Source organism: Brassica napus, chromosome A2 (genome assembly GCF_020379485.1).
Source record: "Brassica napus cultivar Da-Ae chromosome A2, Da-Ae, whole genome shotgun sequence".
Taxonomy (NCBI): domain Eukaryota; kingdom Viridiplantae; phylum Streptophyta; class Magnoliopsida; order Brassicales; family Brassicaceae; genus Brassica; species Brassica napus.
This window is the reverse complement of record NC_063435.1, coordinates 11,568,681-11,583,014: the sequence shown is the minus strand read 5'-3', so window position 1 is coordinate 11,583,014 and position 14,334 is coordinate 11,568,681. Positions and strand designations below refer to the sequence as shown.

Here is a 14,334-nt window from a genome sequence, read left to right as displayed (position 1 = left end):
GGTAGTTTTCGGAGTAGGCGGCCCAAGGATGTTCAAGAAGTGCGCCACAGCAAGGTTACCAATATCTTCAGGTGAAGTTGCTTCTATACCAGTAACACTAATAAGGATGATGATTGAGTTGAATGCCTTCCTAGCAGTAGCAACCTTGTGAAAGTAGCTAGTGTTCTGATCACCACACCTAAGCCAATTAATTCTCGATAATTGCTTGAAGTATTCTTCTTCAATCTTTTTCAGAAACTGGAGTTTTTCAAGGAGGGCTTTCTCTGCGGCAAAGTTATCTGATGTGGGTTGACGTAGTGAGAGTACCTGCGCATCCATGAACAAACAGTTAGTATCTGAAACTCTTTTTTGTATGTCTGAAAAATTTTCCTTGTTTAATGTCTTTAGAACACTCTTTAGCTCTTTTTGCTTAACACTCAGTTGAGATAATGAGTGATTCTCCGATTCAGTGCAAACCCAGGTTTCAGCAACCAGTTTAAGGAAGTCAGGGTGAAGGGTGAGGTAATTGAAGAACTTGAATGGTTTTGTTCCGGCTTGAGGTAGAGGACGGACAGGTTCAATGCAACAGGGAGTGTGATCTGAGATATCAGGGGCATGGAACACGGCAAGGCTACGGGGGTAAGAGTTTAACCAATGTTCATTGATCAAGGCGCGATCCAACTTCTTGGCTATAGGATTATCAGGTCGTTTGTTTGACCAAGTATACTTTTCACCATGATATCGCAGGTCTTGGATTTCCAATTGATGCAGGCAGGAGTTGAAATCAATCATAGGGCTAGAGATTTGCGAGATAGATGGTATTGAGTGCTCTGATGGATGTCTTATTTCGTTGAAGTCTCCCCCAACAAGCCAAGGGTATGAGCCTAGGTTGAGAGTAGCATGGAGATCCAGGAGCTCCACCCACAGCTCAGTGCGTTCTTCTACAGTGTTACCTGCATAGACCGCTGTGAAGTAGAAAGGTGGGACAGAAGGGTAATCGACACGGCAAGTCAAAGATTGTCTAGACTGGTGGGAGATGGTGATATTAAGATGGGGCTTCCAGATCAAGATGATCCTTCCGTCAGGGTCTGAGTGATGGTTTGAAACATAAGACCATGAAGGACAGATAAGGGCCATGGTCGGGCTGAGGACAGGTTCTTTAATATGGGTTTCTAAAAGGGCTCCTAAACTAATATGGTGAGTAGCTATCCACCTCCGAAAATTTGAATGCTTAGCAGATTCATTAATACCTCTGACATTCCAAAAAAATATGTTTTCTAACATAAAAAGATTTTATAGGTTTTGGGTCTCTCCTTCTGATAGGAAAGAACCCACAGCGGGGGTAGTAAAATCTGAGGATGAAGATGAGGATGAGGGAAAAGAGGGATCAGAGGAGGGCGCAGGACCGGAGGGAGAGGGTGGTTCAGCAGGGGGGGTAGCAAGACAGGCGAAAGGGTTGATAGATAAGAGGTACTTACTAGGTGGGGGATGGGATGGGGACAGGGGTTTTTTAAAGTTTTTTGGATTGATGGGGCGAGGATGATGGACAGCAGGGAGGGCGAGGAGATGGGTTATTGCTTCAGGTAGTAAGGGAGTATCTTTAGTAAAGTTTTTCGCAAACACTACAGTGGAAGGCGATGGAGGAGGAGAGGAGGGGGGAGTTAACAAAATACCATCATCAGTGACAGGAGGGAGACAAGAAGAGTGAGGGGTAGTAAAAGGCAGAGAGGGAGGAGAGGAGGAGAAACTAAAGGGAGTGGGGGTAGATGAGGTTCCTACAGAATCAGAAGGCTGTAGAAGTCCAACTACAGAGACCTCAGGAGAGGATTCCCGAGAAGCGGGAGGGTTAGCCGGAGTCTCGAGAGAGAGAATTGGAGACGTCTGGGCACCATGAGCAATGATTGAAGGTTCCCAAGCCATAGAGTCCTCTTGAGGAGGAGAACTAGATGGAGCTATTGGCTCGCTGTGGCTGCACCCTGAAGGAGAAGAAGAGCTGGCTGGGACAGTCTTCAATGGTCTTTCTTTTACCGGTGCAGGTTTGGAAGGTTTCCATTTACTAGAAGGGCAATGAGTCTCCAGATGACCCAATTCATTGCAGCAGGGACAGATGGGAGGGGTCCAAGGGTAATCAATATCAACAGTAACAACTTCGCCATTGTCTCTTTCGAGTTCTCCACTACGAGGCAAAGGTTTGGTGCAATCAACTCTGCATTTAATATGTGCAATATTAATGTTCACTCTCCTCATGGTAAAGTCGTCTACTTCAAGAGGGTGACCAATGAGGTCTCCTACTCTGCCGAGGCCTTCTTGGGTATATAAATCAAAGGGTATACCCTTGAAATGAGCCCAAAGAGGGATTGAGGTGAATGAGGGAGGCTGAGTCGCGACTGAAGCAGACCATTGAGCAACATAGAAAAGTACGTTTCCTATATGCCAGAATTCCTGGTCCACAATTTTCTTCCTTATTGTCGAGTTAGGTATCCTTACTAACATTGATCTTGACTCTGGTCGCAGGTGAATCTCCAATTTCAAGCCACGCCCCCAGATGTGGGTTAGAACACTCTGGATTTGAGCATAGGCTGGAGTTTTTCCAAGGAAAACTCCTAAGATGAAGTCTTGATGCAGATCTGCTCCTTTTTGGAAAACCGAGTCTGGGATTTTTATCCTTGGCGTGCCATCAGCAGAGAAACTAGGGTTAGTAACCTTTTTTAGAGTTTTATCAGTAGATTGTTGGAGACTCTTCGCCCAGTTATTTGGGAGAGGTTTAACTGTATGGCTCCTTGGGGCTTTTGAGTTAGTGGAGTTGGTGCCTGTTGGAATTGAAGTTTTAGAAGGGGCTGAAGGGCTAGTAGGAGCACCATCAGTAGGGTTTTGGAGGGGTTGGGATTGAAGAATGGGGTCGGAAGTAAGCAGAGGACCAGAGACATTCATGGCTGGTGCTGCTGAACTCTGAAGGTCTTTGCTTAAGTTTGAACTGGTAGTAACTGCCTGTTCAGTTGACACAGGAGTAGTGGTTGCTTCTCCTTCTGCTGTTACCAGCGAGGGAGTAGTGGTGGAACTAGATACAAGAACAGAGGGGCCAATAACAGGAGATTTCACCATAGGCAAATTCCAGGGCGAGTGGTGGCTTGAGAATGGGATGGGCGCAAAGGAATGGGAACCAAGGGAGGTGGAGAGAGGCGGGAATGAGGCTGGGTCAGGAACATGTGGAGGAGGAGAGGATGGTGGGTGTGGTGGTGGCCGGAGATAAGATTCTCCAGCCATGGAGGCAGCAGGGAAGCTGAGATTAGGGTTTGCACGGAAAACGAGAAGCTAGAGAGAAAAGAGGTTTTTCTCTTTTTAAATATGAGTGATGTGTTAAAAGTTTTTGAAATATGCTTTGATTTGAAGTGTGTTTCTTCCGGAACAATTCTTGTCTCTAGGGCATGTGTCATGTCCCTATGATACTTGCTTGCTTAAATTGTGGAACCGAAGTAATAAAAAGGGTGCATTGAATTTGAATCATAAGTTAAAAAAAACAAATAGCTAGAGAAGAGGTTTATTACTCGCACAACAAAACCTTAACAGCCGCTACAGTGCCCAAGACCACCACAACGACCACCTACAAAAGGACCTCCAAAAGGCCAACGACCTCTACCGCGACCACGGAATCCTAAAGGACCACCCCTAAAACGACCAGGGGCAAAACCGAAACGATCTTCACGCTCCTTTTCATCAGATTTCTCGGTAGAATCAGCACTAGTGCCCTCCATTTTCTGCTCAGGTTTTTCACCTTGGTCACTTTCCTCATCATCTGATGAATCTGAACTAGTAGCCAGAGTTTCCTTCTCATCTTCTGAATCATTTTCTGATTCGGAGGAAGAAGAAAATTTAGCAACCGGCTTAGCACTTGCAACAGGTTTCTCCACAGAATCCTCATCATCAGAAGAAGATGATTCATCCTCGGATGAACTGATCTCAGCCTTGGCCTTTAAAAACTTCTTGGCATGAACTCCCTTACCTTCCACTGAGATCAATAGATCCAACTTTGTCACCAACAAATCAAATTTTGATTCCATCCGCTTTAGATGATCAAACAATCCTTCCGTTGTGTCAACTACGTCTTTCTTCTGCTTCTTCAGATTTGTTTTGGTCTCCAAGTCACCATCTTCAGGCTCTCTCTTAACCACGACAGCAGGAGCTGCTTCGCCAGATTTCATGGAGAAGACCAGAAGAGACGAAAACCCTAGACTGCTGTTTAAGTAATATATTAGGTTTACTTAAACAGTAGGAAATGACCGAAACTAATTCACAAATACGATTTATTTTTTGTTGACCCTAAAAATGGCCCTGGGCCTTGGATTATAACCGTTTCCTTGACCGACTATAGTAGAATGATTAAGTTATGAAAAAATAATAAAGATGGAAAACAGGCAAAAAAACCAAAAAAACCGTGAACGGCAGGATTCGAACCTGCGCGGGCAAAGCCCACATGATTTCTAGTCATGCCCGATAACCACTCCGGCACGTCCACCTTTGATGACACCATTACTTCGTCATATATAGATAAATGCAACTAGGGCTTCTAAAAATATACACTACGAGTTTCCTAGCTATTTCACAGACTTCTTGGTTGCTCATTATGTCCCAAAGACCATCACTTGCTACTATTCTCTTGACCTCGGCATGAACTTCACTTCCGGGTCTGAGTTCACATATGGCTTCAGATATCTGTCCAAAAGGAGAAAAACAACACTGTGTTGTTTCTTTTATGTATTATTTATAACACGTGCAAATACAGATATAGCAAATTAATTTTTACAAACGATGAAAATACTAAAATTCGTTAAATATTTTGAATGGTAAATAATAACATAATCACACTTTTAATATACAATTTTACTGTGAAACGATATATATATCATCTATCACCATATATTTTGTATAAGACTTATAAAGCACAGAATAGTATGTTGCATTAGTTAATGAAATAATCGGCCTCCCTTTTGATTCGAACCGATGCTTAATTATAGTAACAAGCTGGAATGCACCAGCAACTCCCACTTTCTAAAGATAATTTAAGAATTGTGATATAAAATTCTCCATTTTCGTTTGTTTGTTCAGAAGACTGTTGAGAGTCGTTGAGAAAAACCTTCCAAAAATAGCTAAAAATACAAAACCACTCAAAGCTTCATCATTCACAATACAAAAGTTTGTTTCTGTTATCGTCCATTGTTACTTCTCAGAGGCTGCAGAGCCAAACGAAAGAAAACAAACACAATCGTTTTTGGTTAAAGATGTAAGTGATATATTAACAAGTGTTATGGTTTGCTTATGAAGAAACAGGCTATTCACGTTTCTTGGGAAGCAAGTCTAACAACATGTCTGCAAGAAGAATAGACAATGGCTTAATCACGGCCATCGCCATTGATAAAGACAAGAACAGCCAACACGCCTTGAAATGGGCTATTGAGAACATTCTTGTCGATTCTCCTCATTGTGTCCTTCTCCACGTTCAACCTAAAGGCATAGCTTGCTCTCTACCTCTAATCATATTAAAACAACAATGTCAACAGAACTCTAATTAGGTTTCGATTTAATTTGCAGAAGGAAACATAAGACCATGTTTACAACATGACAATCAAGACGAGGAACAACAGTTGTTTCTTCCTTTCAGAGGATTCTGCGCTCGAAAAGGAGTTAGTAATCATTTCTCAATCTCCTTATTGCAGAAAATCACTTTATGGTTCATTACTTACCATACAATGGCTTGTCAGATTATAGCCAAGGAGGTTGTGCTTCGAGATAGTGACATCTCCAATGCTATTGTCAACTACATCACCAACTATTCCATTTCAAACATTGTTGTTGGCTCATCTGCTCACAAATCCTTTTTCAAGTATATATTTCTTTTTTTCTTTATTGATTCTCATACTAGACTTTGGTTTGTATGATTACTAACATTATTGGTCCATCTCTGTGACCAGAAAGTTTAAGAGTCCAGACGTGCCCACCACGTTACTTAAAACAGCTCCAGAGACTTGTGCAGTCTTTGTTGTGTCTAAAGCTAAGCTGAAAAAAAGCAAATCCGCAAGCCAGGCTCAGAAACATCGTCATAGACAACAAGATCTCTCTTCTTTGCTGTATAATTATGATTCAACGAGCTCCTGTGATTCAGAGAGGTAACATCTCAACTTTCTTCCAACCATTATCAAACCATGGTTCTTGTTTGAAAGATTTTAGTAAATACTCTCTCCCTTTCATTTTATATTTAGTTCTTATTTCTTTCATAGAAAATCATTATTTTTTTTTGTTTTACCCATAATTAATATATTGTTTTATTTGATTATGTTAATTATCGATAAAATATGGGTAAATTGGAAAAACTATCAAATAAATGTATTGAAAACATAAAATGACACTTGAACAAATTTTAAACTATAAAACAACAATTAAATGAAAGAGAGTAATGTCCTTTTTGATTTACATTTAATTTGGCAGACAATCATCTCTATCTGCTCAATACAACAACTCCAATTCATATTCCTCTCAATCCTATTCACCTCGCATCTCGCCACCACAATCTCTGAGTGAGTTTTCTCAGTCAGACACTGAGAATAGCAGTTATGGTGTGGTCTCAACTATGACTTCTTACACCATCTCTCAAAGTTCCACTACCAAAGGAAGCTCCATCTCTTCTACATCCATGGTCAGTATCATTACATTCAAGTAGACATTCTGTCCTTCAGTTTCTTACTATTATATTAACATGGTTTATGTTCAGAATCAACATCTTGAAGCAGAGGAAGCATTAGAGATGCTTAGAGCATTGTCTGAGGAGAAGATGGAAAGACATTCAGACATCCAAGCAGCTGAAATGGCAAAGCAGTTAGTCAAAATGGAGAGCCAAAAGAGAAGATTACTTGAGCTGCAAGCCAAGTTGGGGAAGCAAAAGATGACCAATAATGTCTCTTACAGACGTTACAGTACCGAAGATGTTGAAGAAGCAACCAATGGTTTCTCAGATGCTCTAAAGATTGGAGAAGGAGGGTACGGACCTGTCTACAAGGCTGTCCTAGACTACACTTTTGTCGCCATAAAACTCATGAAGTCAGGTATCACACAAGGCCTGAAACAGTTCCAACAAGAGGTTGAGGTTCTGAGTAGCATGAGACACCCTAACATGGTGATCCTCCTCGGTGCATGTCCTGACTATGGTTGTCTTGTTTATGAGTACATGGAAAATGGAACACTTGAGGATCGTCTCTTCTGCAAAGACAATACACCTCCACTTTCTTGGAGAGCAAGGTTCAGAATAGCTGCTGAGATTGGTACAGGACTTCTTTTCCTTCACAGTGCAAAACCTGAACCATTAGTTCATCGTGATCTGAAGCCAGCAAACATTCTCCTTGACAGACACTTCACTAGCAAGATAAGTGATGTTGGTCTAGCTCGCCTAGTACCTCCATGTGGTGCAAATAGCGTCAGTGACTATCATATAACCGCTGCAGCCGGTAAGAATCTTATATACCATCTAAGATATCTTAACATGGAACCACAGTGGCCGGATTTGAGCTAAGCCCAATGAAAATTGGTCTTGGCCCCAAAAATTTTGTAGGTTTTTGACGTAAAGGCTCTCAAAATATGAAGAAATTTATTTTATAAAAGTTCTTAAGAAATGTTTATGGCCCCTAAATTTTCAGATCCGGTCCTGATCAGAGTATTGATGTTTGTTTTCCTTTTAGGTACATTTTGTTACATAGACCCTGAGTATCAGCAAACAGGAATGCTTGGAGTTAAATCTGATTTGTACTCTTTTGGTGTGGTGCTTCTTCAAATCATAACAGCCATGCCAGCAATGGGGTTACGTCATAGAGTAGAGACGGCGATTGAGAATAACAAGCTAAGTGAAGTTTTGGATCCAAAAGTAGCAGATTGGCCTGAAGAAGAGACTCTGGAGCTGGCTAAATTGGCTTTGCAGTGCTGTGAGATGAGGAAAAAGGATAGACCTGATCTTGCTTCAGTACTGTTACCGGCTCTGAAGAGGCTTAGAGAGTTTGCAAGAGAAGATCATGAACCTATTCAGCACATAACATCTCAGATATCACAATGTGACGAACCAGATCCACTTGCCCCGGTTCCTTCCTCTCAGGTTAGTTTCTTAGAAAAATGGATATAGACCATGAACCAGTTTGTGTCATGTAGAAAGAGGATGAATCCTATTTGAGTATTGATACTAAAATACATGGAATTTGGACGTAGATCAACAAGAAGCTAACTTGTGGAGTACCTGAGACTCAAGAAGAGCGTGCTCATTTGAAGATGCGTAGTCATTCTGTACCAAAAAGTAGAGCACCAAGAGCACAGAGAAGGCAGTACAAAGGCAACCGTTGGTCTTTAATGAGTTGTGCTCCATCCAAAGTTCAGTGGGGTGGTCTCCCTTAGAGTGTTGGAGCTTAGTATATTGTATATGAAACATCTTTATAGTTTTGGTGATGTAAAGTGAAACCCTCTTTAAAAGAATACTTGTTTACTAATGGAAGATAGTTTTGCAGAAACTCTATGCAACTGCAAACACTACAATTTTAAGACGTTTTAGAGGATACAAGAAGGATTACTTGAGGACATAACTTGTTTCATATCATGTAAGAAATCACCAGCAACTAAGATAATAGTCGTCTGAAATGAATTAACAATACAACAAAACTGCCAAGGTAAAACACAAAACAGTGTTTGTGACTGATCCCACATCATCTGGGAGACTGAGAGAATGCTAAAGAACAGAAGACACAATACTGTATTTGTGTATTAATATTTGAAAAACATAACTACACAATAAACAACCAAAGGAACATACCTATACAATATAGAACCAAAAAAAAAAACAGAATTTGTGACTGGTTCTAGTGAAAAGAACCAGATAAACATAACTAGACGATATTTATAAAGACAGTGAACAATAGGGGACAACAAGGACCAGGATCAGAAAAGGCGTAACTCTGAGAACAACAGGAGAACAAAGTGATAAGAAATTCTAGAAAAAAAAATGTTCACCACTTCAAGTCTGATACAACACATAGATCAATCAAACGATAGCATAAACTGTAGCGAAGAACACTAATTTATCAGAAACTACAACCAAGAAGCGATAAACTCATGGCAAATGAATATACCATTTCATCAGTATATAAAAAAGTTTGCAGATTTATTCATCAAAATGACATACAGACTCATACACCTTAAGAACCCAAATGAAAAAAAGTTTTCATCTTTATGATTCCAAACGAAAAACCTAATCAAATCTATCAAAAATTTCAAACAAACGAGAAGACAGAGAGTCTTCCCAATTAGACACACTCTTCATCATATGGGCACATACCGCTTCACAACTTGCTTCCCTGCAACCACAGCCCCAGCCGCCAACCCACCGAGAGCTCCCGCCACCGCCGCAGATCTCACCCCACGCGCCGCCCTAAAAACCGCTCCGGTTCCAAGACCCGCCACCACGCTCGTCCAAACATCATCCCTATCCATCGCAGCCACGACGCCGCTCTCGATCCCTGCGTACATCAACCCGATGATCCCGATCCTGTTACCCCACGTTCGACCCGTGTGACCAGACGAGTTCAAGATCCTGTTGATCTTGAGCTTCGTCGTGTCGCCGGTTTCGAAGTTCTTGATGCCGGTGAAGACCCCGACGGTGGCGCCGGAGACGGAGCCGCCGAGGTAAGCGGTTCCGGTGTAGAAGGTGAGATTCTCGCCCCAGGAGCGGCGCTGCTTTAAGGACTCCTCCCTGAAGAGGTACTCGGGGGAGGTGGGGAGCTTGTAGAGGTACTGAGATTTTATTGGGACCTCGAAGTTTTGGTAAGGGTTGTAGAGACGTGTGTTTTCGTCTGATTCTTGATCGGATCTGTTGTTGTTCGCCGCCATGGGAGGATGAGAGTTAGAGAGAGAGAGAGAGATTAGGGTTTCGATGGTCGCAGGAGAGAGAGAGAGAGAAGGAGAGGCGACCGAGAAATGTGTGATGCAGCTGCTCTCTCTCCGACGTTGCGCAAATGAGAAATGAGAAATGGAATTAAAATTGTTGTCTTTAGGGTTTTTAACTTTTTTTTTTTTTTAAGGGAAACTACCTCGTTAGTTCTGTCTGAAAGACCAGACTCGTTCCCACTTGTTGTCTAGATTCGTTTGATATTCGCTGTAATTTCGAATTTGGCCCCGTAGCTTTTCGTTTAAGTCAGTTAAACCCAATTTCGTTTATGTGGACTGTGGCTAGCCCCTAGCATTCAATTTTCGGTTCACATTTCAATTTGGATCAGTTCAATTTTTCTAAATTTTATTTCAGATATTAGAGATACATATAACGAATTTTTTCATATATTTATAAATTTGATCTTATTTTGATTTGACGATTTTGTTTTTCGGTTAAACTCGGATAACAATGCTAAAAACTGACTAATATCCTATAAACAATTTAGATTCATTTTGGTTCAATTTAGATTCATTTTGGTTTGATTTAGCTTCAGTTACAGATCATTTTGAATAGACCATTTAAATATGTCATGTAACTTAAGTTTTCAGATTAATCAGATAATTTCTACCTCTACTCCACCTCCTAATGTTAACTAACTCTTCTTCTTCTTCACCAGCTACTTCCCTTCCACGCAGTGCATCTTCTGATTTTAGCGTTGATATCTTTGTGGTGGATACAAAAAACGCTCCCAGGTTTGTCTTTCTTTTTTTCTTCAGTTTCTTGTGTTGTGCATCTATTAATATATGCATTGGTAAAACTTCTGATGAGTTGCTAATTTTCAGGTATGATGGGATGATATTTGAAGCTCTCTCGGCTTTAGCGGATGCAAATTGATCTGATGTTGGTGATCCATTTTCAGCTTCATTGAGGTTAGACAAGTTTCTCTTTGCTATTCATTTTAAAGCTGTCCACTATGCCTATCTAAGAAATGTTATATTAATCTTGATTTTACTCTAGTTGGGGTCAGTCTCTGTTATATATTCTTTTAAATTCGTCCTAGTGGCTACAACCTTTCCTAATGGACCTTGTGGTTTACTATGGAAAGAGCAGCCAAGGCATGAAGTGCCACCAAATTTCAGAAGCGTCCTTAGTTCAAGACTACTGAGGAGGCTTGCTGCTCAGGCTAACTTTCAAAGGTTAGCAACTCAAAACCTGTAAGTCTTTGAACCCTCACCTCTATTTCTTCTCTGCCACATTTTCTTTTTAAATTCACATACAAAACCATCTCCTCCATATCTCTTTTTTTTTCTCTTTTAATTTGTGTCTTGTTTGATCCAACACTCAGCAGTTACTGAACTTCTATAAGCTACCAGATAGATCAGAAACAACAACAAGAACACCTGCTCCAAACCTAAAAGAGACAGATATAAAACTCCGGCAAACAAACAATCCGACCCCCTCAGTTTCACAAGAGATGATCGACGAAGCTGCAATAACCGCTGCATGTAAAGTTGTAATGGCAGAGAATAAAATACACGTTGCCAAAGTAGCAGTGGAAGAGTTGAAGAAGACGACTAAGCTTGCAGAGGAAACTGATCTTCTGCTGGAGTTAGCTAAAGATATACATGAACAATGTAAAAATCGTGACTTGCGCATTATCTTTTTATTCATTAGGAAACAAGCTAAAATAATAATATAATGTATGGAGTTTTATTGTCTCTAAACTTTGTGTTATTTGTTGAACAAAAAAAAACTTTGTGTTATTTATATGTTCTTTTGCTGGTTTTCGTGACGGGGTTGTGGTCCTGGCTTGAGTCTATGAGACATATCTTTGAGCTTATCAGTCTCCTTAGGTGACAAAACTCGTGATTTTGAAGACTTTCTTCTGATGGCCAGGCAGTACACACACAGCAAGGGACGTGTGAGTCTCGGGTTTAGTTGTTGATATTATATACGAAAAAAGAAGCTCTAATTTAAGAGCTGAGCCTCTGTTTTTGAGTAATATTTTGTATTATAATGTTATTTTGGGAGAAAAATAAATTATTCAAAAATTGTAATAAAAAAAGTTTCTGATTTATTATTTTTATTACGTACTAAAAATTTTACGATTTTACAACCAAATTTTTTATAGTTTTACAAGGATGCATGTCTGATGCGTTTCTTGTTGTATTGAATTACTTATTAAAATTCACATTTAATAGTTTTTGCACTATTTTCAAATAGTCTGAATAATTAATAATAATTCTATTTTTAGAATTTCAACCATATATTTTTATGTAAAATATTTATAATATTATATAAAAAAAAACAAATTTCTAAGTGTTACATTCACATTAATTTCACAAAAACATTATATCCATAATTTTGATGATTTGATTTTATATCAAAGTGACAATATCTTAAATTTTAAAGTATACAACAATCTCATATATTTGAAATATGTGATTTAATAAAAGGGAATTTTCTCAAGTTAGTTAAATATTTACATATTTATTACGACATGGGTCATGTTAACAAAAGCATATGTATCTTTTCTCTTATGTGCTATTTATACATGTTTGTTAGAAACATATTGATTTAGGATATTTAAATAATTCTTTTTGTTTACAAATTTACTAACATCAGTTAGGAATACTTTGACGACTATTTTATTTTTATAATTACATAATTTTTTATTTCTAAATAAATTTCTTTTTAACTGTATACATTTGTCTTTTTAGTTTAAATTATTAATCCTAATTACAGTTCGATGCCCATATATAACTATATAAGTAAATAATTGTCAACACAAATATATCAATATCTAAAATTTTAGTTTATTACTAAAAAAGCATTTTCTTTGTAGAAAACTACACTTATTGTTCATGCTAATTCACTATTAAGATGATATTTTGAAGATTTGGAAAAATATTCACAAGATCTATTTCTATCAAGATGGTTTTGATTGAGGACAATGTAACTTTTACAACTCATATTGTCAACCTATTACAATCATACAAATTAGAAAGCAAAGCTTCATTCATTAATTCTATATAATTAATATAATATTTGGTACATTAAATTCTTAAATTCATGGTAGAGTTTTCGACAAGAACCAGCAATTTGTGGTTACAATGACCTTATTTTAGTCTTCCATACAATTGTTCCCGTAATACTGTTCCGCAAACAGGTATTTCTTTGGAATCCAAGTTTTAGCAAGTATTGAAGGTAACTAATTAATTCTCCTGTTGCCGAAAACAGAACAAAAACTCTAGTATCATTGTTGCTCCATGGACTTGGACATAACTTCATGTAAAATATAAAATATACTTTAATACAAGCGGATTACCACACTGTTTCAAAGCAAAAAGTACTAATTGAAGTAGGTAATTAGTCTTTATTTTACACAATCAAATATTTTATTAAATTAGTTAAATTATATTATTAGTAATTAAAATCTGTCGGATAAATAATTACTAATTTTATTCAAGATTACTAAATATTACCTTTTCTTTTCTTTTTAAAAATTTATAATTTTATTTGTAAATTATATAATGAAGCAAAATATATTGGTTCAAAGTTGCCTTTCAGTAGCGGAAAGCGTGATTACTATGTCGTATATCCAATTACAAGAAAAGTTTTGAATGTTAAAAAAGGTCAGTAAGGCTCAACCGCTCAAATAAAAAAACAAGGTCATTTAAGACATTAATTTTTTTTAAATGAGTACACAAACATTTTATCATTGCGAAGTGTCATAATTATGACATATCAAGTTAGTAGCTTACTTCTTATATATACCCATAGTGCATTATATTCTACATATATTTCGTAAAAGTTTTTACCTTGTACATTATCATGATGGAACTCAAATGATTGGATTGTTAATAAATTTGTTTTCTACTTTATGGCCTTCATTACTCAATCTTCAGTACTCAATCTTTCGTTATTCATAATTGATTTTGTAACATTCATTGTCAAGGTAAGTAGATTCTTCATCCAATATAACTTTTTTTTGATTAACACTATACAAAATATATACTCAAGCAACACATAAGAGTAAAGAACCTGAAACATTTTACTCACTACATGAACTCGGAGAGTGGAAAAAAAAGAGAAAGGTAATGCAACCGAATGGTCTTTCAAGTATTACAGGATTTGCTTTCTCTTATAAGAAATAGAACACTTAGTGCCCATAGTTCTCTCCATATTAATTGTCTCTATTGCTGTAGGGGTTGGGTTCAAGTACCACCCAGGAGGGAATGATGTACTTTCATAAAATTGATCTCCACCAAAGAGAGTTTGTTTGGAAAAACGATGTTGATCGAAATGCAATAGAATTATCTTTCGGAAAAGATCGACAAACGAAAGGGATGGATTTATAACTGTATCCAAGATTCTCTAGTATTGAAGCTTCAATTATTTTAAAG

The 14,334-nt window shown here is 38.3% G+C and overlaps 3 protein-coding genes, 1 non-coding gene and 2 pseudogenes across 4 annotated transcripts; 2 read left to right on the top strand and 4 right to left on the bottom strand.

Moving 5' to 3' along the window:
* Positions 1-1,272: 1,272 nt before the first annotated feature.
* Positions 1,273-3,243, bottom strand: LOC125584211 (proline-rich protein 36-like). Its single transcript, XM_048752319.1, has one exon. It carries the CDS (start codon positions 3,241-3,243, stop codon positions 1,273-1,275), a length of 1,971 nt encoding a protein of 656 aa, XP_048608276.1.
* A 210-nt stretch (positions 3,244-3,453) lies between these two features.
* On the bottom strand, positions 3,454-4,178 carry LOC125584209 (nucleolin 1-like). The gene has a single exon (XM_048752313.1). The coding sequence runs from the start codon at positions 4,176-4,178 to the stop codon at positions 3,540-3,542; it is 639 nt and encodes a 212-aa protein (XP_048608270.1). The 3' UTR covers positions 3,454-3,539.
* A 232-nt stretch (positions 4,179-4,410) lies between these two features.
* TRNAS-AGA lies at positions 4,411-4,492 on the bottom strand. Its single transcript has one exon. It is a non-coding gene; the product is annotated as a tRNA-Ser (tRNA).
* Positions 4,493-5,339: 847 nt separating this feature from the next.
* On the top strand, positions 5,340-9,044 carry LOC106411565 (annotated as a pseudogene).
* Positions 9,045-9,112: 68 nt separating this feature from the next.
* On the bottom strand, positions 9,113-10,106 carry LOC106396554 (mitochondrial import inner membrane translocase subunit TIM23-2). The gene has a single exon (XM_013836977.3). It carries the CDS (start codon positions 9,886-9,888, stop codon positions 9,322-9,324), a length of 567 nt encoding a protein of 188 aa, XP_013692431.2. The 5' UTR covers positions 9,889-10,106; the 3' UTR covers positions 9,113-9,321.
* Positions 10,107-10,424: 318 nt separating this feature from the next.
* LOC106411566 lies at positions 10,425-11,647 on the top strand (annotated as a pseudogene).
* The last annotated feature ends 2,687 nt before the right edge of the window (positions 11,648-14,334 follow it).